Raw genomic sequence first — 25,396 nt, 5'->3', positions numbered from 1 at the left:
CACTTTTGTGATTTGAAGGATACTATCAAGGTATTTCATCTAGTCAGACATGCTGACACTGTCCAGTGAGTGTTAGAAGATATGGGGCATTGATGAAGAAATTGTTACATTAAGTTGACGTAACAGAGGGGGTCTTGTATTCATCAGTAGATGAAGTAAAGGGAGAGAAGATTTACCCACAAATCATTGGGAGGGACAGAATTGGCTTTTGAAGCCACTTCTTCTTAGAGGAATCTTCATAGACAAGTTCCTTGTGTCTCTGACCTTCAGTGTTTTTCTGTAAAACTGTAAAATAGTGCCACGCCGATTAAATGAGATGATAAATTCAAAGCATAAGTGTGTATAACTCTTCCTTAAGAAGGGGCATTAGGCAGCCATTGTCCTACTTGAAATTATGGCATGAACTGTGAACTGCTACTAGAAAGAAATTCTGAAAAGTCTGCAGTGCACTTCTCTCCATATATCAGACACTTATCATCATCCGGGGAAGTCAATGAGCTACACTGAGCTGGAGGAGGGTGCTTGAAGGCGGAGGAGGGAATCTTCTCTTCTCACAATTCACAACAGGACTGTGCTACCTCCCTTTGGCTTGTCTGAGAATTCATAAATGGAACTCCTGATACTGAGTGCTCTGTATCATGCACAGCAGATGCACACCAACCTTTGGAATTGATGTAAACCACAGACTAAAAGACTACCTCTCAGAATTTCTGTTCAGACAGTTTGGGCCAGCAATTATCAAGTTTCCATACACATAAACATGTTTAGGATATATTTAGGACATGTACTAACAGCAAACACTTTAGACAGGTTTTTTATTTTTAATTTTAATTTTTATTAATTACAGTTTATTCACTTTGTATCACACCTGTAGCTCCCTCCCTCTTCCCCTTCCAATCCCACCCTCCCTCCCCTAGTCCACTGATAGGGGAGGTCCTCCTCCCCTTCCCTCTGATCCTAGTCTATTAGGTCTCATCAGGAGTGGCTGCATTGTCTTTCTCTGTGGCCTGGTAAGGCTGCTCCCCCCTCAGGGGGAGGTGATCAAAGAGCAGGCCAATCAGTTCCTGTCAGAGACAGTCCCTGTTCCCATTACTAGGGAACTCACTTGGACACTGAGCTGCCATGGGCTACAGACAGATTTTAAAGATAGGATGAGTGGACCAAGAGCAGACCATATGCAACTGTAAAAAAGGCAAGGCCTATATTGACTTATCATCTGTGCATCTTCTTGTTCCCTGAGGACCCTTCAATTAAGTGAGTGAGAAATACCAGTATATGTGAATATTTACTCAATCTGTCAGAATCTTGTCTCTTAGAAAATAGGTTTTTCAAACAAGCAGACACTCTTTTTTGGAATTCTATAATCTCTGAATCCTCCTAACACTTCTCTTGATCAGGTGACCCCCCTCCCCCCACTGACCCACTCACATACACCTGACGGCTTCATTTTGTCACTTGGCTTCATATGGTTTTCCCAAGGAGTTTGCATTACAAATTCATCCTCCTTTCTGAACTCCTAACATACTTTTATATAACTCTTTTTTTTTTTTCTAGTTTAAAACCAGTTAATGAAAAAAAAAAAAAAACACTTGGGGAAAGTAAATTATAAACCATATCTAATTGTTATTTTGTTCTTCCTAGGGGAATGTTCCTTAAGTGAGAGCATCTTGAAGACTGGGTGGGATATTAACTTAGGAAGTGAAGTGTTAAAGAGAAAGAAAAAAAAAAGAAAAGTGTTGCAGTATAGAGTTCTAAGCTCCATATGTGTATGTGGATACGTTAGTTAGGAAGACATTTTTGAGAGCCCTTCAAATCACATAAGGAAGAAGCCACCTTTGCCCCTCACAGGACATTTCCAACTGCTTCTATCATCGAGTAATTGAAAATCCCTACTCTAATCTCAGCATTTGGGAAGCAGATGCAGGAGGGTTCTGTCAAGTCCATGTGTAACAAGTTATAACAAGTTATCACACGTTCAAGTCCAGACTGGTCTACATAGCAAGTTCCAGGCCAGGCCAGCCAAGGCTGCATAGCAACACCTGTCTCAAAACAAAACAAAGCCTAATTAAACCTCCTCAGTTACTTAATTTTAATCTTCTTTTTTTTTTTTTTTTTGAGACAAAGTTCCTTTGTGTAGCCTGGGCTTTCCTAGACTCACTTTGTAGACCAGGCTGGCCTCAGACTCAGAAATCTGCCTGTCTCTGCCTCTGGGTGCTGGGATTTTAATTTCTAACTTTTAAATTTAAAACTTCATATTTTTTTGTAGAACACTACAAAGGGTCAGGAAGGCCTGAAACTTCATCTCACCTCAGATATCTGGTCTGCTACGTTTATTTACATTTCCTGTGCCTTAATGTAAGAGAATCTTAGAATCTTTGTTATAACAAAGCCTTCTCATCTTTGAAAATAATATTCCAAACACGAGTCACTGAAACAACTATCACTTCTAAGGCTCTCAAAGTCCTGTTCTCCCAGAATTCCTGGCAGGTCCAATAGCTGACTTACAGAAGAACAGAAACTGTGGTTGGAAGAGGTAGATGGACTGGCTCTAGGCTGTACAGTGGGTTCCCAAATGAAGAAAGGGGCCTTGTCCTGAGACCAAAGGGAGAGCCCTCTCCCATCTCTTAGCTATAGAAAAGCCTCTTGATCAAGGCAGGTAAGAGCTGAAGATGCTGCAGTCAGGCTCCTGGCCAGAGAGGAAGGATCGGTGTGGTTCTGCTCTGATTGATGTCGCCCTGTGGTGTGTACACTGTTAGACAAGCTGCTCTCTCCCTGTGTCTCTCTAACAGGCAGCCTTACTTCGGGAGAGGACTGGCAGCTGCCTAGCCACCATCACATGCCTCTCCTCCGGAGCTGACCACAGACCAGCATCTCCACAGCATGAATAATTAGGTAGGCATAATGGAAGGCACTCACTGCACCCTCCAGTTGCATAACCCCATCACTGAACTCTGCTATATCAGCTTCTATCTTCCAAAGGGGGAAGTCAGAGGATTTTCATACAAGGGCACTGTAACTCTAGACAGATCCAATAATGCTTTTCATAACTGCTACCAAGTCAGGGAGGGGCCAGACATCACCAGCCTCAGCCAGCAGCCGAACGAACATCCAGGCGACATCTTTTTCAAACAGACTCCTACAAAAGACATTCTGACCGAGCTCTACAAGCTCACAGCAGAGAGAGAGAGGCTGCTGGACAGTCTGCTGAGGTCAGACCACATCCTGGGCATTTCAATGGGGAGCCAGGAGGGGAAGTTGCAGGAGCTGTCAGTGAGCCTTGCCCCCAAGGAAGACTGCTTGCAGAGTGCTGGCAACTTGAGCAGAGAGCTCCCTGCGAGCTCTTTCATTAGGAGGAGCACCCAAGGGAGCAAAAAGCCCCGGAGGACTGGCAGGAGGAGAGAGAGCCCTGAGGAGCTCCGGCTGAAGAGAACCAGGAGGAAAGGGCGTGGCCATCAGGAGTCAGCTCCTCAGATGGGGAAGGGCCAAGTCTGTTCCAATAGCTCTCTTTCTCCTTCTCGAGCTAGGCCTGACCTTAGGCTCCTAGAAGAAACAGGAAATTTAGTTCCTCAGGGAACGCTCACGTCTTCCTTACGGAGGCGAGAGAGCTGCCCAGCCAATATCCTCAGGACGTCAGATGCAGACCTGGGCTTCGGAAGCTCTGGGAGGACCTCAGAGGACACTGATCTGGAAGGACCCCTGTCCCCTGACAGCAGCCCCGCTGAGGTAGGAGGTGCTGGCGTTGGAGGGCAGCTCCAAAGTCCTCCTCATAAGCAGGAGCCCCCACAGCCAAGTTTGTCTGAAAGTCATGAGAAACATTGTGGGGCCGAGAGGTGGGGCGGCGGGACTCGAAAGTCAAAGTCATTGGAGCGGACTTGCAGGAAGAAACCTGTTTCCAAAGTGGTGGCCAAGGTCCAGGAGCTGTCTGCTCCAGTGCAAAGAGTAGTTAGGGTGCATCCTGACGGCGAGGGAAGGGTTGCCTTTTGCCCACAGACCCAAACTGAGTTCCTCCCGAAAGCTGACTTCCTCACCCTCCCAGGAGCTGAGGCTGAGCCTCATAGTTCCAGGAGGCTGGGGGAGGAACAGCGAGGGGTCCGACCAGTGCAGCCCTCAACCACCGAAAGAGCCTCCGTTACCAGCGAATCAGCCGGCAGCACCGAGGGGGCTGTGAACAAGGTTCTCCGGAAGGTGATAGAGAGTGAGAAGTTAGATGAAGCCACCGAGGGGAGAAGGTTGGGCTTCTCTCTCAACACAAGGGCCACCTACGCTTTCCCAGAAAGTAGAAGCCAAAGGAAGGCTGGGCTACCCCAGGGTGGCCATAAATTCTTGCTTCTGGATCTACCCCACGCTGTAGGTCCTGAAGCCCCACAACCCAAATGCGATGAGAGGAAGCCAACCCCCCAAGCACCAACAGCTCTCGGCATGGTATTTAATAATTCATCGCCTCAGCCCAGCGCACACAAACGGCTGTCACCTGTTCCCTCGCCTCTGTCTCCAAGGTGCCCCAGCCCACAGCAGCACCACAGGATTCTCCCGCTCCCTCCACTGCCTAGTGAGGGAGAAGCTGTTTTTAATGAACGCCCTAATAGGAAGAACGGAGTCTCCTCTGGGTTTCCTTCTGCTGACACCTTGGAGCCATCCTCTTCTACGAAGGTCACGGAGGCCAAAGGAGCCAGCCCGACTTCCCTCAGAGCAAGCCAGACTTGGCTGGTGCCTGAGGAAGCAGCGTCAGAAAAAAGCTTGGAGCAGCAGGAGAAGATTACAGCTCCCCCGCAGCACCAGTTGCCACCAGGTTAGTGTCTGTTTAAGCTGTTTAGATCTGTGCTTGGGAGACTGAGCAACTATTGATCTGCTTCTGCTGTTAAGAGACGGGCTGATTAACGATGGGCTGATACTCCTAGAGCTGTTTCACCCGCACGGGAACAAGAAAACCGAGATTTGCGTTGGAGGTGTGAGTGATGGTGAGACGCTGATGACCAGAGAACTAAGAGTGACGTTGTTTCTAGAGTTAATATCTTATAGGAGCTTTGAGATTGGTTTGTTTGTTTGTTTGTGGCACATAAAGTTGCCTCCATGATTGCTTAACGCGGAGACTCAAAGGAACAGGCAGAGAAGCAGAAGCTCGCCTTTGCCTTTGATATTAGCAAATGAGCAATTGGTCCATTGACCTAAATTCTACTAGTGATACTGCTGATGTCATTCTGGGGAGTCTCTAAGCATGAGCACAGAGGCACAGTTTCTACTCATGTCCATAGCTACTTAGGCTTTTTGTTTTCTATAAGCACATTTTTAAGTGCCATGATTTATGACAAAAATACTTTAAAAAAAAAAAAACAGAAAGGAAGCATTAAATTTAATCTGAAGGTATTTTGGTTCATGGCATGTTGGTCCATTCTTTTAAACCTAGCAACTGGAAGTCTGGGGTAGTAGGATCATCACTTAAAGGCTAGTTTGGGTTACAGAGAGAATTTAAGGCCAGCCTGGGCTACAGAGAGAGTTTAAGGCCAGCTGGACTTGATATGAAACCCTAGCTCTGAAAACAGGACACATTTTGTTTTTGAAAAAGGAATTTGTTTCAGGTTCTCTTTTCTTCTCTTTTCTATTTAGCCACCCAAACAAGCACAAAACAGCTGTTGAATGTTAACTATGTTTTATTTATGGGCCACTGCTGTGACTAGAGTAACAATGCCATTTCTCATGCATAAGGTACTAATGAGCGCCTCTGACTTGTATACTTGATGTATTTAAATTTTTACATGGAAATAATTTTGAGTGTTCATTGAGGAGTCCCCATCCTGTATCCTTGCCAGTGTGCTCAAATATTCAGGGTTTTGTGTGCCATTATGCAGACAATTGGTTCTTCAGCAGCATATGGTCAGGGTCTTAAGCTAGAAAACAACTTACAATATATGTGATCTCTTAGAGAATACTGGAATTTTATTTATAGAAAACTCATGTGAAATTTTGAGATAAGAATGTTGATCCAGGAAATAAGATTGCCAAAAGCTTGTTTCTCTTGAACTTGTCACGTTTTACATATTTCTCTACATCCCTGAATCAGGGAGGTGTTTTAAAAAAAAAATGTAGTAAACACTCTTCCATCTTGTTTATGCAATATATCTATCTTAGTCTGGTAAAATTTACCATGTTCTGCCCCAGTAGGAAAGTCATGGAATTGTGAAATTCATATCATATACTGCAGAACTCTAATAATGAAAACATCCTGTTATGGATGTTTTGTCAGCTTGCAGAGTTTAAATTCACCCGGGAGGTGGGCCTCTGGGCACAACTGTGGATAGTATCTTGGTTATGTTCATCGGTGTGGGGAGATCTATCTTAATTGTGCTTGGGACAATTCCCTTGGCAGGGAATACTAGACCATGCAAAGTGGAGAAAGTGATCTGACAACCAGCATATATTCATTCATTGCGCTCTGCTTCTGGATTGCGGGTGCAGTATGACCGACCGCTTCAAGTTCCTGCTGCTTTGGCTTGCCTACCATGATGGACTCTGAATCAAAATGAACCTTTCTCCCTGAAGTTGCTCTTGTCATGGTGTTTCATCATAGCAGCAGGAAAAGAAACTAAGATCTAGACATCAAATTCTAGGGTTCTATGCACTCCTCATCCAGAGTCTCTGCTTTGAATGTCTTTGGTATTTTGTAAGACTTTTGTCCCTTAATTTAGGATTATCTTGTGATTTATTGCAGTTTCGTATGTTATAAAAGCCCCATCCTTTTGTGAGCTCATAAGAACTAAGCCTTGTTGTCTGCAAGCACATAATAAAACATTCAGTTTGTGTAGGCAGTTGACTGTGAACCCACTGAGGGACAAGTTGAAAGAATAATTCCGTTTTCCAGGTGACTTCTCTATGCGATTTTCATGACCACTCTTTACTTTGGCCCAGTCTTCCACTGAGATCTTAAGTAGCACTTTTAGGAGCAATTATAAAAAGCACAGGGATGCCCTGCCATGGAGACCTCCTATGTGTCTAACCTTTTTATAAGGAGATGGGAAGCTGGAGAAGAGTCAGAGTGGGAGAGACCTTAGTTTCTGTAGTAAATAGTATCTCTTAGACTTTGTCCTGTTTTACTGGCTCCTTCTTGAGAAGCCTGGAGGAAGGGAAAGGTCTAGCTAGTGTCTTTGATCTATTGTGTATCTTTTTGTCCCTTTTTTCTTTTTACTTTACGTTCTATAGCCAGAGTCCTTGTCATTTTTTAGTTACTCCTGCAGCTGGTGAGTTCAGACAGGGAGAATATCCTCTTTCTGGATGCTTCTGTCTTGCTTTTCACATTTCCTTTCCCTCAGTCTCAGCAGAGGCCTTAGACAGTAGCAGCAGGATGTTCAAAAGTAACTGATTTACCATCTCCCTACAGTGGTCTTTCATCGGAATCCAACTTCCACTTTTCCCCCAAGTTAGCTATTAACTAGATTAAGTTTATGGTCTGTGGACATGAATTTCCTGTGGAAATAACAAGTAGGGTTTTCACTGAAGTGATGAGAGTAAGATAATTGAAAGCACTCATTAATTACTGAAGTAAGAGATTAACTCCTTGGGGTTAGTGTTTGTGTTATTTTCAGGCTTCCTGCTTTCATTTATTTTTGATCAAAAGACCAGTTTCTAGTTGGAAGACTGTAGAGTTACAGACAAGTAGTTAATTCTGAGTAGAAAATGGAATCCACATCTTACAAGACCAAGCATTTAAATCCAATGCCATTGCCACCATGCAGGCATAACATGGTGGTATCACAAAGGCCATTGATACACCTCCTATTGGCTTTATAAATTTTCTCACTCTTCATTCCATGCACTGCACACAGGAATTTCTTACATTGGCAATATGATCAGGCAGAGACTATACTAAATATAAAAAGTGTCTCTATTTTCCTTCTCATGAACCCATCTAGTGACCACTTTATAGTAGTTTTATGGGACCTTACTTTGATGATAGAGGTAACTCAGTGTTACCAAGCCTCTGAGAAATGCATTTCCTTAAAGTAACTTTGAAGGAGTTTTAGTTGTGCTAACATTCATAGTAGTGTTTTGGGAGCTCAGCATTGAGATTCTTTTCTGGTTTCCTGTTTTCATCTATCTTTGATAAAAAATAAACCCCTTTGATGATGCAAGTATCTTATGACAGTTGGCTCACCACACTGAGGGATTGTCTCATCTTTCTTGTGTTGTTCAGCAAACTTATGATTTTTGTTCTTTGTAGCCAGTGAGGCGTGATGGAAGCACATGGCTCAAACCATGAAAATCATTTGACCAATTAAAGATGTAATTAATGTCACTTTATTTAGAGTTGGGAGATACTCATATATATTGTATCTAATTCTTCTGTAGATCTTTGGTTCCTCTTTGGGTTTATATTATGTGGAGTATGCATAAATTCTTTGTGTATAAATGTTGAAGTTTGATGAAATTTAAAGAAGCCTCAAATATTAATAGATATAGACACATATTTACCTAACTTCAGAAAGTATGTAGTACATAGAAAGGTACCTGTAATTGTAAATTGGAAATTACAAACACCTTATTATACCTATAAAATTAAAAATGAATATAATAATTGAGTTAACAAGAGATATCAAAGAGTCGTTGTTAAAATTATATGTAAGTATGGCCTAGTGATCCTACTTTAAGAACTTTGCTTAAATGAGTGTATGTACCTGTATGACTACACGCACACGAGTGTTTACTGTGGCAATTTAAAATTTTATTATCATAACTGTGCCTGTTGTTTGTATGTCTGTGTGTGGTGGAGGTGGTGTGCAGACATGGAGGCGGGAGCACTCCTTTGTGGTGACATTTCTTTGCTTGTACCAGAGTTTGACCTTAGGTCATCAGGCTTGCATGGCAAGCACTTTACCTGCTGGCCAACTTACGAGCCCTGCAGCAACCTTTATACCTTTCAAAACATCTGGAAGAAAACTGAACATTCATCAGTGGAGACATGTGTAAATAAAGATAAAACATTTTTTATCTGTAATACTATGATGCTGCCTAAAGTATCAATATAGATTTCCAATAAGTTACAAAATAATATATAGTGTTCTTGTTTCCTGTAAAGCCACCATCTCTTCTTCCCATATATAAATAACATGTTTTTTTGCACAGATTTGAACATCAGAGAAATAGGTATAAAGAAGGATTAAAGGACAAGACATGGGGGAGTGGGCTGGAGAGCAAGATGTGTGTTAGTGCATTTGCTTTTCTACTTTGTGTATTTTTGCTTGGTTTCTCTGGATGTGAGGTGTATGTAACTTTCATAATTTTGGAAGAATTATCTTAGACATTTCTCTTATTACTTTTACTTGTGTATGTGTTTGTGTGTGTAGATATGTGCCTGTGCCCATGTCCATGCGGAAGCCAAAGAACAGCAAGTGTTCTGCTCTGTTACCCTCTACCATATTCTCTTAAGACAAGGTTTCTCACTGAATCTGGAGCCAGGCTGCAGCCAGCAAGCCTCAGTAGTGCCCGTGTCTCTGCCCACTATTGTGCTGGGGTCATAGGCACAAATGCAGCCACACAGTCTTTCACGTGGGTTGTGGGGAATTCAACTCAGCTTCTCATGCTTACACAGCAAGCCATTTCTCCAATGCCAACTTCTATTTTTAATATATTAAATTTATTTTACACATTATTATTTTTAAAAAATTAGGGGAAAATCACATGCCAACATTAGCCAGACTCCCAACCATACATCTCAATGAACTTCTATACAGTTAAAGTAGCCATTCAAAGTGGAATCTATAGAGCATATTGTGTTTTTATGTTTTCTGTATCTGATATATTTTTATGCACTTATCCACCACCAAAAATGCAAAGTCCATGACGGCACTAGAACTAGAAAAATGGTTTGCTTTATAGTCCCTTTCATAATTCATATTTATTGCCTGAATTTAATCTCTTTTCATCCCCTAATATTTCTCTTTTTTTCCTTTTTAACAGACTACACTGCACCCACATGAACATATATTTATGAACACATATATCTTACTGGCTAAAGTCTACATATGAGAGAGAACATGCTTTTGTTTCAGAGATTGTATGACCTTGCTCAATATCATACATTCTCAGTTCACTCATTTTTCTGAAAATTTTCTGCTTTTCTTTTTCTTTAGAGATGGATAAACATATTTGTGTGTGTGTGTGTGTGTGTGTACGTGTGTACGCGCGCACACACCTACACAGTAATTTTTTTAAGATTTATTTTATTTTGTGTGTATGAGTGTTCTGTTCGCAGGTATGTCTGTTCCCCCTGTGACTGTTTGGTACCCATGGAGGTCAGCAGAGGGCATGGGATCCCCTAAACTAGCGTTGTGTGTGATTGTGAGCCTCCATCTAGGTGTTGGGCATTGAATCAAGCTCTCCTTCACAAGAACAACAAGGCTCTCTTTTTTTTCTTTTTCTCACTTTATTCCTTCCTTAAGAATCTCTTACAGTGTATTTTAATCATATTCAACCCCTCCCTCAACTCTTCCTGATCCAGCCGCCTTCCCTGCACACTCTAATTTGTGTTCTCTCTTTTTAAAATTATTTTTATTTTTATTAATTATAGTTTATTCACTTTGGATCCCCCCTGTACCTCCCTCCTTCCTCCCCTCCCAATCTCACCCTCCCTCTTCTCCACCTGTGTCCCTCTCCCAGTCCACTGCTAAGGGATGTTCTCTTCCCCTTCCCTCTGACTCTAGTCTATCAGGTCTCATCAGGAGTGGCTGCATTGTCTTCTTCTGTGGCCTGGTAAGGCTGCTCCCCCCTCAGGGGGATGTGACCAAAGAACAGGCCAATCAGTTCATGTCAGAGACAGTCCCTGTCCCCATTACTATGGAGGCCACTTGGACACTGAACTGCCATAGGCTACCTCTGTGTGGGGGTTCCAGGCCATCTCCATGAGTTGTCCTTGGCTGGAATATCAGTTTCAGAAAGACCCCTGTGCTCAGACTTTTTGGATCTGTTGCTTTCCTTGTGGAGCTCCTGTCCCCTCCAGGTCTTACTATCTCCCACTTCTTTCTTAAGATTCCCTGTACTCTGCCCAAAGTTTGGCTATGAGTCTCAGCATCTGCCTCGATACCCTGCTGGGTAGAGTCTTTCAGAGGTCCTCTGTGGTAGACTCCTGTCCTGTTCCCTGTTTTCTCCCTCCTCTGATGTCCATCCTCTTTGCCTTTCTGAATGGGGATTGAGCATCTTAGCCAGAGTCCTCCTTCCTGATTAGCTTTCTTAGGTATACGGATTTTAGTATGTTTACCCCATAATATATGTCTAATATCCACTTGTGAGTGAGTATATACCCTGTGTGTCTTTCTGCTTCTGGGATACCTCACTCAGGATGATCTTTTCCAGTTCCCACCATTTACCTGCAAATTTCATGATTTCCTACAACAAAGCTCTTAACTGCTAAACTATCTCTACAGCCGCATATACCAGATTTTCACTATCCATTCATGTGTTGATGGACGTCTAGGTTGATTCTAGTTTTTTGCAGTAGTGAATAAAGCATCAAACACAGAATGTAAATAGCTCAATGGCAGTGTATGGAGTTCCATGAACATATGCCCTGGAGTAAAATAAATGATAGTTCTATTTTTAATTTTTGAGAAATCTCAAAACTGATTTCAACAATGGATATATTTACATCCTACAAACAGTGAAAAGGGTTTCTTTCTCCCCACACCCCCCATTTGTCTTCATATTTATTGAGGAGTGAGGTGCTATTTCAAAGTAGTTCTAATTTGCATTCTTCCAAGGGCTCAGAATATTGAACAGCTTTAAGATAGTTATTATCCATTTGTTTCTTTTTTAGTAAGTCAGTTCAATTCATCTGCCTGTTTGTTGACTGACATGTTTATGCCATTGGTATTTAATTTCTGCAGTTCTTTGTTAAGCTGTAGGTACTTAGTTCCTTGCTTAAGTGTAGCTTGTAAGAGTTCTCTTTCATTCGTCAGACCGTCCATACGCTCTGCTGATTGTTTCCTGGTGCTGAACAGAAACTTTTTTTTTCTCGTACAGTCCCATCTGTTGATACTTAAGAGTTAGTTCCTGTGCTGTCACTGTTCTATTTAAAAACTCTATAGCTAACCCAGTATCTGGAAGAGTATCCCCTGTGTTTCCTCTAGAAATTGAAATTTTGTTTTTTAAGATAAAACAAAGAGACATGCATTATTGACTGTCATAGATGTGTACTGGGTGTAGAATTGTAGTGGAACCACACTTTTCTGCACTTTCATTTGCCTTCAAATGAAGCAGAACACTCAGCAAGGAGAATATAGCATTACTTTTTTAAAAAAGATAAATATCTGTAAAGTCATGAAGGCAATGGTAATGCCCTACAGGAGTATATTTGGTGGTAAAATTAGATGAGAACAGAACCAAATCCAGAACTTAACCACAAAGGCAACGTAGAGGAGCTTTCGAATTCAATGAAGTTCCAACAGGAAACAGACACCTCCGGCCTCCCCCGACCTGGGGGCGGGCGATAAGGAACAGAGTGGTCCCTGGAGCCTGAAGAAGGGACCAAAAGACCATGTGGTAGGAGCAGCAACTAGCCTGGCCTGACATTCTAAATTAACTAAGCCAAGACCAAGTGAAAGGGAACCACCAAGCTGCTCATTATGGCCTGCAAGATCTGTGCTTCGGCACAGAAGGCTGAGGTGGATCCTGAGGAGCAGATGGGAGATTTGATGATACAGGTGAACTGCCTGTATGGAGACCAAGAAAGACTTGATTGTAGTTGACTGGAAGAAGCTGTTTCAGTGGAATGATCTGCTTGTGAGTAGGTGATAAGCAGCTGTTATTGGGGGGTGACATAGAAACAGTAGCTAAAGTTTCCTCCCTAATTTATTAGTGAATAGATGTGGAAAGACAGAATGGTTTAGATGCCACAGAGTGGATAGGAAGATGGGTGTCCGGAGAGGGTGTAGATGTCTTGTTATAGAACAATGGTCATCTTGGTGGTGACTACTGTAGTGCTTTCCTTCCTTTTCATATTTTATAGCTCTTTGTTGAATCAGGTTGACGGTCTTTCGTTGTTATGAAGTTCACACCTAGCAAAAGTAAATGAATTAGAAGAACTAGAAAACTCTCATGTAGGTTTTGATCTATAGATTCAGAAAAAAAAATCTGATTTTGTTTGTTTGTTTGTTTTTAGAAACCAGAGCTCATGTTTTCAACAGTGATTGGTATCATACTGTGTCTTGTCTTTTTTTGTTTTTTTAAGAACACAGTATTAAATCTGTCTTACCTAGATCTCTCAAATTAACAGCTGATCAGTATTTGAAACATTCTACCAACAAACAGTTTGTATTTTGAGGTTAATTTTCATACATAATAAATGAAGAGTATTGTTCTTATTTACTTTTGATTTTAAAAGAAATATATGCTTTCAGAGGTTAAGATTGTTTGTGGCTAAGACCTGGTGTTTCAAATTCTCAAACTAACTGTGTGGCCATGAATATCTGTCATGGATTGTGGTTGTGCTGTGCTGTGAGTATAACTTCTTCTAATAAACGGTGTGCTTTATTTATCTCTTTTCTATTCTTAGATCCAAAGAATGAGAGTCAAAGCAAAGTGGTAGTCTATGGTATGAGACTTGTAAAACCATCTAAGTAATTCCAAAGAGGATAGAAAAAGCAGATGTAGCACCATCATTTAAAGCAAAAGCGACTTAAAAACCAAAATGAAAAAATATATATTTAATGGATTGTAGTGGTTTGAATGAAAATGGACCTCATAGGCTCATAGGGGGTGGCATTATTTCAAAGGATAAGGATATGTGGCCTTGTTGGAATAGGTGTGGCCTTGTTGAAGGAAGGGTGTCCTGGAATTGGGGGCCTTTGAGGTTTCAGAAACTCAAGTCAGGCCTGCTGGCTTATTTTCTCTCTCCCTGCTGCCTGCTGATTCAGATGTAGAACTCTCAGCTACCTCTCCAACACCATGTCTGTTTTTGTGCCACCATGACAATGGACGAAACCTCTGAAACTGTAAACCAGCCCCAATTAAATGTTTTCTTTTATAAGAGTACCGTGGTCAAGGCATCTCTTCACAGCAATAGAAACCCTAACTAAGGCATGGTATTAAACTTTAGAGAAGCTTTTGTGTGCTTCTCTATGTACATATGTACTAATGTACACACACACACATACAAAAACACACACAAAAACATAACCATTCTGCCAGACTGTCACTGGTTGAGACATCTAAAGACTCATACTTTTGAGCCTTGTCATGGTGGCACATAGCTTTAATCTTAGTACTTAGAAAGTAGAGACAGGTAGATCTCTGTGATCTATAGGCCAGCCTGGGCTACACCGTGGGTTCCAGGCCATCCTGGGCTACATAGTGATACCCTGTCTGAAAACAAACAAATAATCCAAGACCAGCAACATGAAACACCTCACACTTTTGAGCCTATAATTTAGTTGCAAGCATTTTATCTAATTGATGAAGCTGAAAATTGAAAAGGGAAGATACATGTTTTCTCCCATTTCTTATGAATTCCTCTGAGGAAGGGTGCTTCTTGAGAATAGTGAAAACATAAGCTACCTCTCTAGTCCTACCTTCTTTCTCTTGATAACTGTTATTATATATATAATAACTTTTTCTGTTTTACTTATTTCACCCGCCTTTTTGTCAGCACTATTAAATACTTGCCTTTAAAAAATAGAATATTACTATGTAGCCCAGGATGGCCTCAAACACAGCATCCTCTCCTGCTGGGATTGTAGGCCTGAATCAACATACCCAGCTCAGTAATTCTTAGATAGAAGTCAAACCATATTGAGCATCCCATGAAGCTTGGGTGTGTCATCAGCCTAGAGTTCCTTTGTATGGCCTGGCGATGAAGCCTCCTGTTACAGTGTATTGTGTAGTTCTCCATTCCCACAGAGAGGTCTGTGAATTATTTTCATCCTTATAATTTCCAGTGTTTCAAACCTGATTCTTTCTAAGGGACCCAGAAACTCACAGGAAAGAGGTTGAAACTAGGTGAGAATTAGAATTCAGACATGTCAATGATGCAGATGGGTTCGGAGAGTCCTGCAGGGCAGTTGGTAATAGAAAGGCTCACTGAAGAATGGGAAGAGAGGCTTGGGCCAAGTATCTGGGCAGATATCCCTCCTCCCTCTTCCCCCCCCACCAGGAAGAATGCCTCTGTCCCTGAGCAGAAGGGAATTTGGGAGGAAGAGAGACATGGTATTTGTTGTCAGAGTTCAGCAGCTAGGAGTACAGGAACTCAACACAAGCAGAACCCTTGCTGCTAAGAGACAAGTTGAGATACCATGGAAGATGCTGTTAGCACCCCCAGAAGAGCAATGTGAATGACCAGGAAATGAGGCCTCAAATGATGGATCGAAGCATCAGTGGAGAGAAGGGACTCTGAAAAAGATTTGTTTTCATGCTAGCAAGTGGACCAGGGCCTAACGCGTTGCAGTTCATTCGTCTATACCGCTTGTAACAACTGGGCTCCTACGATAGTAAGTTGGATCATCCAAGTTTCAGATATTTCTTCCTAAGCCACGTCGATACCTTTTGTTTGTTGTTAACTTTACGTTAATGTTCTGTATCTGAGCTTCCTCGGCAGAGGAGGAGTTGCCAAATCATCCGATGGATTGCTAAAGCCACTGGCTTCCATATTTCCCAGAGGAGTCGTAGAAAGTAAATAACATGTGCAGCTTGAGGACGCTGTTATTCTCCCTATAAGTCAGAGCTGTCTGGGCATGTCTGCATAATTACAAGGTTAGGCCCATCGGGAGTCTATTCCTTGAATCCTCGGAAGACTATCACAAGGCATGGCTCACCTACAAGAATGGAGGATCTGTGTGGGAAGACGCCTGCTTCACTGGGAAAAATAACTCTGAAAATAACATGACACATGTCCCCCAGCTCTTCCACCCACTGGGCTCCCAGGAAGCTCAATATCTGCATCCTAGAAAGAAAACAACAAAACATAGGGTCGATGTTTTAGAAAATAATGCTACTAAAATCTCTTTGAGACATTGAAGATGCAATCTGTGTTGCAGAATGTCCCAACATGGACACAGGCTCTCTCTCCAGGATGTTTCTGAAGCAGTGTGATGATTATAACACAGTGGAATGAACTAGATTGTATTTTTTTTTTCTAAGGAGAAGTGGGAAATACAGGCAGCTGTGCCCTGAGCAATCCATCTGGTACTTTCGATTGGAGCAGAACCTAGCGCCAATTTTGTCAGCATCGAGAGGCACCTTAAGCAGCCAGAATACAAGAGAACCATGCCCATGAGGTTGAACATTGCCCATATGATTTCTAGGAGGATCCAGGAAGAATGGTGCATCAACAGGGGGAGCCCAAGCCCCATGGGGTGTACAGGCAGCTGATTTTGCACCTTAATATCCCACTGACTGCATTTGTTAGAAGGGATAATATCACATTCAGAATGTTCTCTTGTGAACTGACAACATATTATCATTGAAGATACTTCATAAACAACTAGATGTTAGGTTTATTATAACTACACATTGCTATCACCCTATAGGGCTGGAAAGGACTGTAACATTTCTTAGAACTGGTTACTCGGTTTGAAGTGATTTTTTTTTCCTCTTGATTAAATCTGCTACATTTGTTTCAACTTTTGTATTATGTTACCTTGTTGGGTTGTATTGCTTTTTGGAACATGATCTCATGGACTGGCCTTAAACTCATAGCAATGCTCCTGCCTCAGGTTCCTCAGGGCTGATCTTTCAGATGTGGAGTCATCCATGCTTGCTTGCTTGCTTGCTTGCTTGCTTGCTTCTTTCTTTTTTTTAAGGTAATGGTTTATATAATGACTTTGCCTCTTTTGTACAGGCTAATATTGGATTTTCTAACTAATCTGTAAATATCATAAGGAAAGAGATTACTTATATATGATACGTCTGATGTACTTGTATGAAGCCTGGTTTAAAATGGTTCATGGTAGCCTTTTAAATTAACTCTGCTGTAAATTTTTACTTAATTCACAAAGGAACTAAAATTAAATGCTTGAATACTAATATCATTGCAATATAAAATCATAAATTAAGCCATGAGATAGTAAAAGACAAGGGAAACAGAAGTCCTTTTTCTTCCTATTAATCATTTATGGGCTATATTTTCTCTCTAAAAAGCTACAACTATTATCCACTCTGCTTCTCCTGAATTCTGTATTATTTTTTGTCAAGGTGATGGGTTTTATTTAGACTTCACTTGCTTGTGTCATTTTACAATTGTGTGCATCTAATTTAAAAAAATCCTCATTATTATACCTGTTGGAGCCCCCATCGGAGGAGGGGGTTAAATGTATGATATGCATTCTCCTTAATGGTGTGTCAACTTGTACTGATATTTTTAAATGTGCTTGTTGGGTTTAAACAAAAGCAACCTTCTGTATAAGGTGCCTGTGACAGCCTACAGACTGGGAAAGGATCTTCACCAACCCTATATCTGACAGAGGGCTAATATCCAGAATATATAAAGAACTCAAGAAGTTAAAAAGCATCAAATCAAGTAATTTAATTTAAAAATGGAGTACAGAGCTAAACAGGAATTCTTAATAGAGGAACATCGAATGGCAGAGTAACACTTAAAGAATCATAATCTGATTGGCCTGCTCTTTGATCACCTCCCCCTGAGGGGGGAGCAGCCTTACCAGGCCACAGAAGATGACAATGCAGCCACTTCTGATGAGAACTGATAGTCTAAGATCAGAAAGAAAGAAGGAGAGGAAGACCCCTCCATCAGTGGACTTGGGGAGGGGCATGCATGCAGAAAGGGGAGGAAGGGTGGGATCGGGAGAGGAGGAGGGAAGGGCTTATGGGGGATACAAAATGAATAAAGTGTAATTAATTAAAAAAAACGCTCATCGTCCTTAGTCATCAGGGAAATGCAAATCAAAACAACCCTGAGATTTCACCTTATACCCATCAGAATGGCTAAGATCAAAAACTAAAGTGAGAACACATGCTGGAGAGGCTGTGGAGAAAGGGGAACCTTCCTCCATTGCTGGTGGGAGTGTAAACTTGTACAACCACTTTGGAAATCAATCTTGCACTTTCTCAGACAACTAGAAATAGTGCCACCTCAAGATCCAGCTAGACCACTCCTAGGCACATATTCAAAATATGCTGAAGTATACAACAAGAATACTTGCTCAACCATGTTTGTAGCAGCTTTATTCATAATAGCCAGAAGCTGGACACAACCCAGAGGAATGGATACAGAAATTGTGGTACATCTACACAATGGAGTATTACTCAGCAATTAAAAACAAGGAAATCATGAACTTTGCAGGCAAATGGTGGGAACTAGAAAAGATCATCCTGAGTGAGGTATCCCAGAAGCAGAAAGACACACATGGTATATACTTGCTTATAAGTGGATATTAAACATCTAGGATAAACATACTAAAATTTGTACACCTAAAGAAACAAACAAGAAAGGCAAATGGGATAGACATCAGAAGAGGGAGAAAACAGGGAACAGGAAAGGAGCCTACCACAGAGGGCCTCTGAAAGACTCTACCCAGCAGTGTATTGAAGCAGATACTGAGACTCATAGCCAAATTTTGGACAGAGTGCTGGGAAACTTATGAAAGAAGGGGGAAATGAAAGACCTGGAAGGAACAGGAACTCCACAAGGAGAGCAACAGAACCAAAAATCTGGGCCCAAGGGTCTTTTCTGAGACCGATACTCCAAACAAAGACCATGCATGGAGATAACCTAGAACCCCTGCACAGATATAGCCCAGGGCAGCTCAGTGTCCTAGTGGGTTCCCTAGTAATGGGAACAGGGACTGTCTCTGACAGGAACTGATTGGCCTGCTCTTTGATCACCTCCCCCTGAGGGGGGAGCAGCCTTACCAGGCCACAGAGAAAGACAATGCAGCCACTCCTGATGAGACCTAATAGACTAGGATCAGAGGGAAGGGGAGGAGGACCTCCCCTATCAGTGGACTGGGGAAGGGGTATCGGAATGAGAAGAGGAAGGAAGGGTAGGATTGGGAGGGGATGAGGGAGGGGATGAGGGAGGGGAGCTACAGCTGGGATAAAAACTGAATAAATTGTAATAAATCAAATAATATGAATTAATTAAAGAATTGAAATTAAAAAAAAAAACAAAACAACCTTCCAACTAACAGTGACCATGCAATTGACTGACTATCACCACAAATGTGGCCACCTCCCAAAACTTCTGGGATGATGCAAAAGTGAAGAAATTTTGAAAATGTGATTGAGTGACTTTAATTTGTCTAGACAGTGACTAGGAGGGATGACACCTTGACCTTTAGAGTATTCAGACAGAATGGTCGGAAATTCCTTTAGCTGACTCACATGAGTGGAGCAGGATTGATTTGTCTCCACTCTGTTCTTAGTATCCCTTTACCACCGAGAACTTGTTGAGCTGGTGTTAGAATACAATGGAAGTTTTTTCTTTTTCTTTTTTTAAATTTTTTTTAATTTTTATTAATTACACTTTGTATTCCCCCTGTACCTCCCTGCCTCCTCCCATCCCAGTCCCACCCTCCCTCTTCCCCACCCGTGTCCCTCTCCCAGTCCACTGAAAAGGGAGGTCCTCCTTCCCTTCCCTCTGATCCTAGTCTATCAGTTCTCATTAGGAGTGGCTGCATTGTCTTCTTCTGTGGCCTGGCTAGGCTGCTCCCCCCTCTATGGAAGCAGAAACTGTGCATCATTCACCTGTGTATCTCTGGTGCACATTGTATCACTATCTGACATAGCTGTAGACATGTCCATCATGAGGACTACATGCACCCCAAGATGTCTGTGAATGTGGCCCAACATAAAATTGCAAACTTACTTAAAACATACAAATTTATTATTGTGAGTTCTTTTCTCTGGAACTTGACTTTTGTGGCTGTTGGGCATTAACTTTGCAATGAAAATGTCATATCTCAATGTCACATGGTTGGCTATGCCTGATGGCCTATTTTACAGAATTGCTATGTTAGTAATTGCCGGATGAAGGTCTCCATGTATCATATACTAGTGGTTCATCAATGGCAAAGAAGATTTGACCAAAGGAAAAGCTAACTCATGGAAGAGTCAGCATGACTGACCATGCATGGAGATGCTTTTTACAGTGTGGTTACTGGACAGCTGTGTTATTGGCCACAAGCAGAAAGTGCCTAATATGCTTGTTAGGCTGTGTCCCATATCCTACTTAATCAGAAGTTATGGGGGTTGAGATTGAGCAGTTTGTACTTAATCACTGGAACAGAGACCAAGATAAAAGCATAAGTTATACCAACATACAGCTGCAGTAAATGAATTGAAAATCTTTTACATCCAAATATTTTATTAGGGAAATGATAAAGAGCCATGCTCAGCAAATAATTTCCACTTAGCTATATGTAGTTATCTTGAGTAACTGTTACAGGTCTCATTGGATTTAGGAACTTGTACACTTTCGAGTATAAATACATTGCTTACATTTTAATAGCTCACTGATAATTCTTGTGTCTTGCTTTTACATGGGAAGGGAATGGGGTCTTGCTGAACATTTTTGCTTGTTCCTCATTTGCGGCTGTGATCACAATTTTTTTATGTGGTCATAATAGTAGCCATTCTGGCCTCAATACTGATGTCTTCAAGTGGTTATGGATGCCTGCCAAGTGCCAGCTGCAGCCACAATGTCCAAGATGCTCCTACTCCAAGCTGGATTTACATGCACATTAGTGAGCTAGTATATTGCATTTATAACCAGCTTTATGTTATCATCAAATACTGTTGAAGCCATTTGATTGCATCTACTAAAAACACGATTTAGACATCACAATCACACATCCGCACCCATAGGCCTGTCTGATCCAGGCAATTCCTCGCTTGAGACCATTCCCTCTCAGAAAACACTAGGTGGTATCAACGGACAGTTAAAGCTAACTAGGAGGGAGGTAAATACAAACAACGCTTCTGTGACTGAGAAAATGTGTTGGGCTTCCAAAGATGTAGCCAGCAGAGAGCACATACCCAACTTTGGGTCTCCATGGCACAAAAACTTTGGAAATCACAAGAGTAATTGAAAGCTGTTTGCCATTTTTGAGTTTTCTTTTTCAAGCAACAGTCCTGCCATTGTGCTGCCGTCTTCCTGATGTCTATAAGAATAAATATCTCGAAAATATCTTATGATGATGTATGACTAGTCTTGCAAACAGCCTTCATCGGGAAACTGTGCCAGTATCATTGCTGCAAAGGCTGCTTGATCTTGGCCTCTGTGGTTTTGGAGAAAATGCAATGTCTTTGTCAACTTTGGACTGGTTTTTCTTTCAGAGAAAGTGTTCTGCCCTCTGAGGACTCACTTGTTTTCTGGTCACTTTACCCCACACTTGCTAAGTAAGCTATAATCCACACAGTTATTCAGTTAAGCTGCATTGAGGAAGATGCCCATCTTGGAAGGCAGCCAGGCTCACTACTATACCACTAAACCTTTGCCTTGAAATCAGAATATTCAAATTATACCCCGCCAGTTACTGGATATGTGTCATTGAGCAGTATTATGACCTTTTCCCAACTTGTTTGCATAACAAATTGCTAATAATTTCAGAGTTGTGAAGATCAAATGAAACAGTTTATGAATTATTATGATGACTGCAGGTGACAAACTCAAAAATGGCAAACAGCTTTCAATTACTCTTGTGATTTCCAAAGTTTTTGTGCCATGGAGACCCAAAGTTGGGTATGTGCTCTCTGCTGGCTACATCTTTGGAAGCCCAACACATTTTCTCAGTCACAGAAGCGTTGTTTGTATTTACCTCCCTCCTAGTTAGCTTTAACTGTCCGTTGATACCACCTAGTGTTTTCTGAGAGGGAATGGTCTCAAGCGAGGAATTGCCTGGATCAGACAGGCCTATGGGCATTTCTGTGTAGGATTGTCTTGATTGCTAACCGAGGTGAGGGGCCCACCAACTGTGGACAGCACCATTCCCTGACAGGTCATCCTAGGCTGTATGAGAAAGCTACCTAAGCATGACATGAGCTAGCCAGCAAGCAGTAGTCCTCCACAGTCATTTCTGTTCAAGTCCCTGCTTGAGTTTCTGCTCTGACTTCCCTCATGGATGGGTTGTGACCTGGAGGTGTGAGCTAAGTAAATCCTTTCCTCTCCTAAGCTGCTTCTGGTCAGAAAGTTTTGTCACTGGTGCTTACCATATTGTATGTATGTGTCCATGTGCCTGATGGGCGGGGACCACATAGATGCCAGAAGTAAATTTTGATGTCTTCTATGCTTTCCACCTTACTTTTTGAGCCACTTTCACTCAGAAACATGGCACTCGCTGATTGGCTAGCAAATCCCAACGACCCTCCTGTTTCTACCTCACACATTTGCTAGTATTACAGGAATAGGCAGCCAAACCTGGTCCTTTGTTAAGTGCCAGAGATGCAAACTCAGATGTATTCGTGTGGCAGACACTTCACCAATGAGGCTGTCTCCTAGCCGCCTGGGTGGCGTTTGATTGAATGAGAACACTCACTAGTTCCAAATGGCTTTTGTCTCTTCAAGATGAGGGCTGAAAACACAGATGCCCTGTTATGGTTGCTGTGTTTTCTTTTGTGATATGCCTTGTAAGGTTATTGAAGGATCATCTCTATTTGTAAAGTGTTCCTCATTGATCACCACTCACAGTATAAAATGCTTTTAAATGTCCCACACCCAAATTAACTAAAGCGAATCAGCAGATAACTTGACTCTTTTCCCCCCCATTGGCGGAACATGATATAGAGACAAAACAGGTCTTTGTTATTCAGTGCTTCTCTTTCCATATTATTATTATTATTATTATTATTATTATTATTATTTACAATTTATTCACTTCGTGCCCCAGTTGTAGCCCCCTCCCTCACTGGTCCCCCTCCTCCCCCTTTCCCTCCTATCTCCCTCTCCTATACATTGATAGGGGAAGTCCTCCTCCCCTGCTTCTGAACCCTAGCCTATCAGATCTCATCAAGACAGCCTGGATCGTCTTCCTCTGTGGCCTAGTAAGACCAACCCACCAGTGGGCCATGGTCAAAGAGCAGGCAACTGAGTTCATGTCAGAGACTGCCTCTGTCCCCCTTATGAGGGGACCCACATGGAGATTCTCTTTCTAATGTATTACTGCCTGGTGTTAACTTAACATTGGGCTTGCTTTTAATCCTAAAAATAAATATATGTTACCTGAGAGATAAAATATGTTGACATATACTTAGAAATTAAAGAGTCACCCTCAGTAATAAGTCCTTGGACACACACACCCTCAAGGAACTTTTACAATTTCTAATTTCGCTTTCTGAAGCCAGTGACAGTTCTACAAATTCCACATATGACTTAACTGATAGTTGCTGTCCCTTCTAGTGATTATAAAATATTGTTGGGGGATCCCTAACATCTGTTCATGTTGTAGTTAATGAGAAAGAGTTCTGCCTACGTGTGATGTTGAATGGCAGGATATGCTGGGTCTTCCAACCTCAGCTTTGGTGCTTTCCTTTCCCTACAGGATACCCTTGCCACCAGTTTACAGGTAACTTGGAGCATATATGGATCATCAGTGACTTTGAGTTTGTACTACAATAGGTATCTAAGTTTACTTTGGATCTTAAAATTTTCCTCTATAAGCAATTTCTTTAAAAACATTTTTTTTTAATGTGTACAGGTAATTTGCCTCCTGTATATCTGTGCAGCATATATGTGCCTGGTGCCCCTAGAGGCCAGGAGAATGTTTTGGCAGCTGCTATGAAGGTATTGGGAATCAAACCCAGGCCCTCTGGAAGAGCAGCTAGTATTCTTAAGCTCTGAACCATCTCTCCAGGCCTAAAAGCAATTTATGGATGCCCTTAATATTATTATCAATAATTAATCACTATTAGTGCCTACACCCAATGGAATAAACTTTCACAGTATAACATTCAGACTTTTACTCAATATGGATTAAGAGGCATGGATTTGAAAAATATATATAGTCTTTGTTCAGTACCTAAATTGTCACAAAATTCTAAGTATAATACATAGTCACGGAAATACCATTTGCAATATTCCTGGACTTCTTTTTACTAATTGTCAAATGAGAAGCTTAGAATGAATCTCTGAGAACGGTGGTTCTTTGAAGCTCAGCCAGTTCTAAGCCTCTGAATTCTCTAATTTTAATAACAGAGTGTTCACGTCTTCCATAGTTACCTGATGCTGAACAGCTGAGTTTAAGAAATAAATGGGTTTTCTCTCTTTTGTTATGGTTCATTTGTTACTTTTTCGAAAATAACATATGATTAAGATACTACATGGCCATTCTGGAAGGTTTCGTAAGAAGCTCCCTCAGTAACTGCCTTCTATATATGTTTCTATCTTTGGTTCACTTTGTGGGCTATTGTCTATTTAAATTTTAGAAGTTGTGGCTGCTTAAGCTGTATGGTTTATCCATGCTTGACTGGATGATGAGTAAAAGAGGCAACAGAGAATGAAGTGAATTGGAATTCTGCCACTGTGATGTACCCACAGTATAGGAAGCCTCTTAGGCTTCAATTTTCTCTGTTCTGGGAATAACAAAATGTATTTCACAAGGTTCTTAAGAGGAGTCTGTAAGACAGTCATCACAGTGTCAGTCCATCACCCTACCAAGGTATGCCGATAGGAGCAACTCCCAGTGACATTTCTGCTTTGACTGCTGACCTAGGGCACTGTTCTGTTGATTTTGTGGAAGCATTAGCTAGTTTGTTGTTAACCCAGAGGATGTGTTTTCAAAGAACTTAGATTTTGAGTGGATATTCAAAGCAGCCATAAATTGGATGTGTCGGCAAAGAATTATGCTTCTGATTTCTGAAATAATTTTTCTGCTTTTCTTCACTGCCACTCTTATCTGAAAGAATGCATAGGAAATGGGTTGCTGGAGTTGTCTGAAAGTGCTCAAAAAGACCAATAGATAGGTTCAAAAGGGCTGGAATCAGTAAATTGCGTTTCTCTAGCCTAGACCTATGCCTTTTCTCTTTCTTGTCTGCACTCCTAGCCTGTAACCAATAGATAGTGAACATTTCATACAGCATTTGAGATGAAGCAGACTCCCTTTTAAAGTGGGTTGACAAGGATTTGGTGCTGAGAAGGACTTCACTCAGCTTCATATGTAGAAATTGGTCATTTCCAGCTTCTATTCCTATTTCAGACACAAAGGAGTTACTAAGCCATAAAAGTTGGCGTGAGACCATAGCAAGGCCTGGCCACAATCTCTGACCAATGATTGAATAAGAAGATTCCAGGTCAGGCTTGACCAACACTCAGACAGTTCTCATAGACATCTAACAAGAAAAGATTCACAAAGAAAATTCTAAAAAGAATTTTTTGTCAAAGCCTAGAGTATTTTTCACCAAATATATATATATATATGTGTGTGTGTGTGTGTGTGTATATATAAATATATATATACACACATATATG

General features: G+C 41.5%; 1 protein-coding gene across 8 annotated transcripts in view; it reads left to right on the top strand.

The window, feature by feature from the left end:
- The window catches only part of Fmn1 (formin 1), a 368,583-nt gene that overhangs the window by 30,583 nt on the left and 312,604 nt on the right, over window positions 1–25,396 (top strand). For 6 of the 8 annotated variants that reach the window (XR_009587427.1, XM_060371809.1, XM_060371805.1 and 3 more), the window contains one exon: window positions 2,790–4,789. Coding sequence is in view for 7 of the 8 variants with exons in the window: in XM_060371809.1 (XP_060227792.1) it covers window positions 2,902–4,789 (1,888 nt within the window). In the remaining variant the exon portion in view is untranslated. Of the gene's footprint in view, window positions 1–2,789; window positions 4,790–25,396 lie in introns of those variants that run through there. The other 2 variants (XM_060371812.1, XM_060371811.1) reach the window with 1 other exon arrangement.

This window comes from Meriones unguiculatus, chromosome 18, assembly GCF_030254825.1.
Source record: "Meriones unguiculatus strain TT.TT164.6M chromosome 18, Bangor_MerUng_6.1, whole genome shotgun sequence".
In the NCBI taxonomy this organism is placed as follows: domain Eukaryota; kingdom Metazoa; phylum Chordata; class Mammalia; order Rodentia; family Muridae; genus Meriones; species Meriones unguiculatus.
Note: the sequence above shows the minus strand (reverse complement) of the source record. Positions and strands in the feature narration are given on the sequence as shown.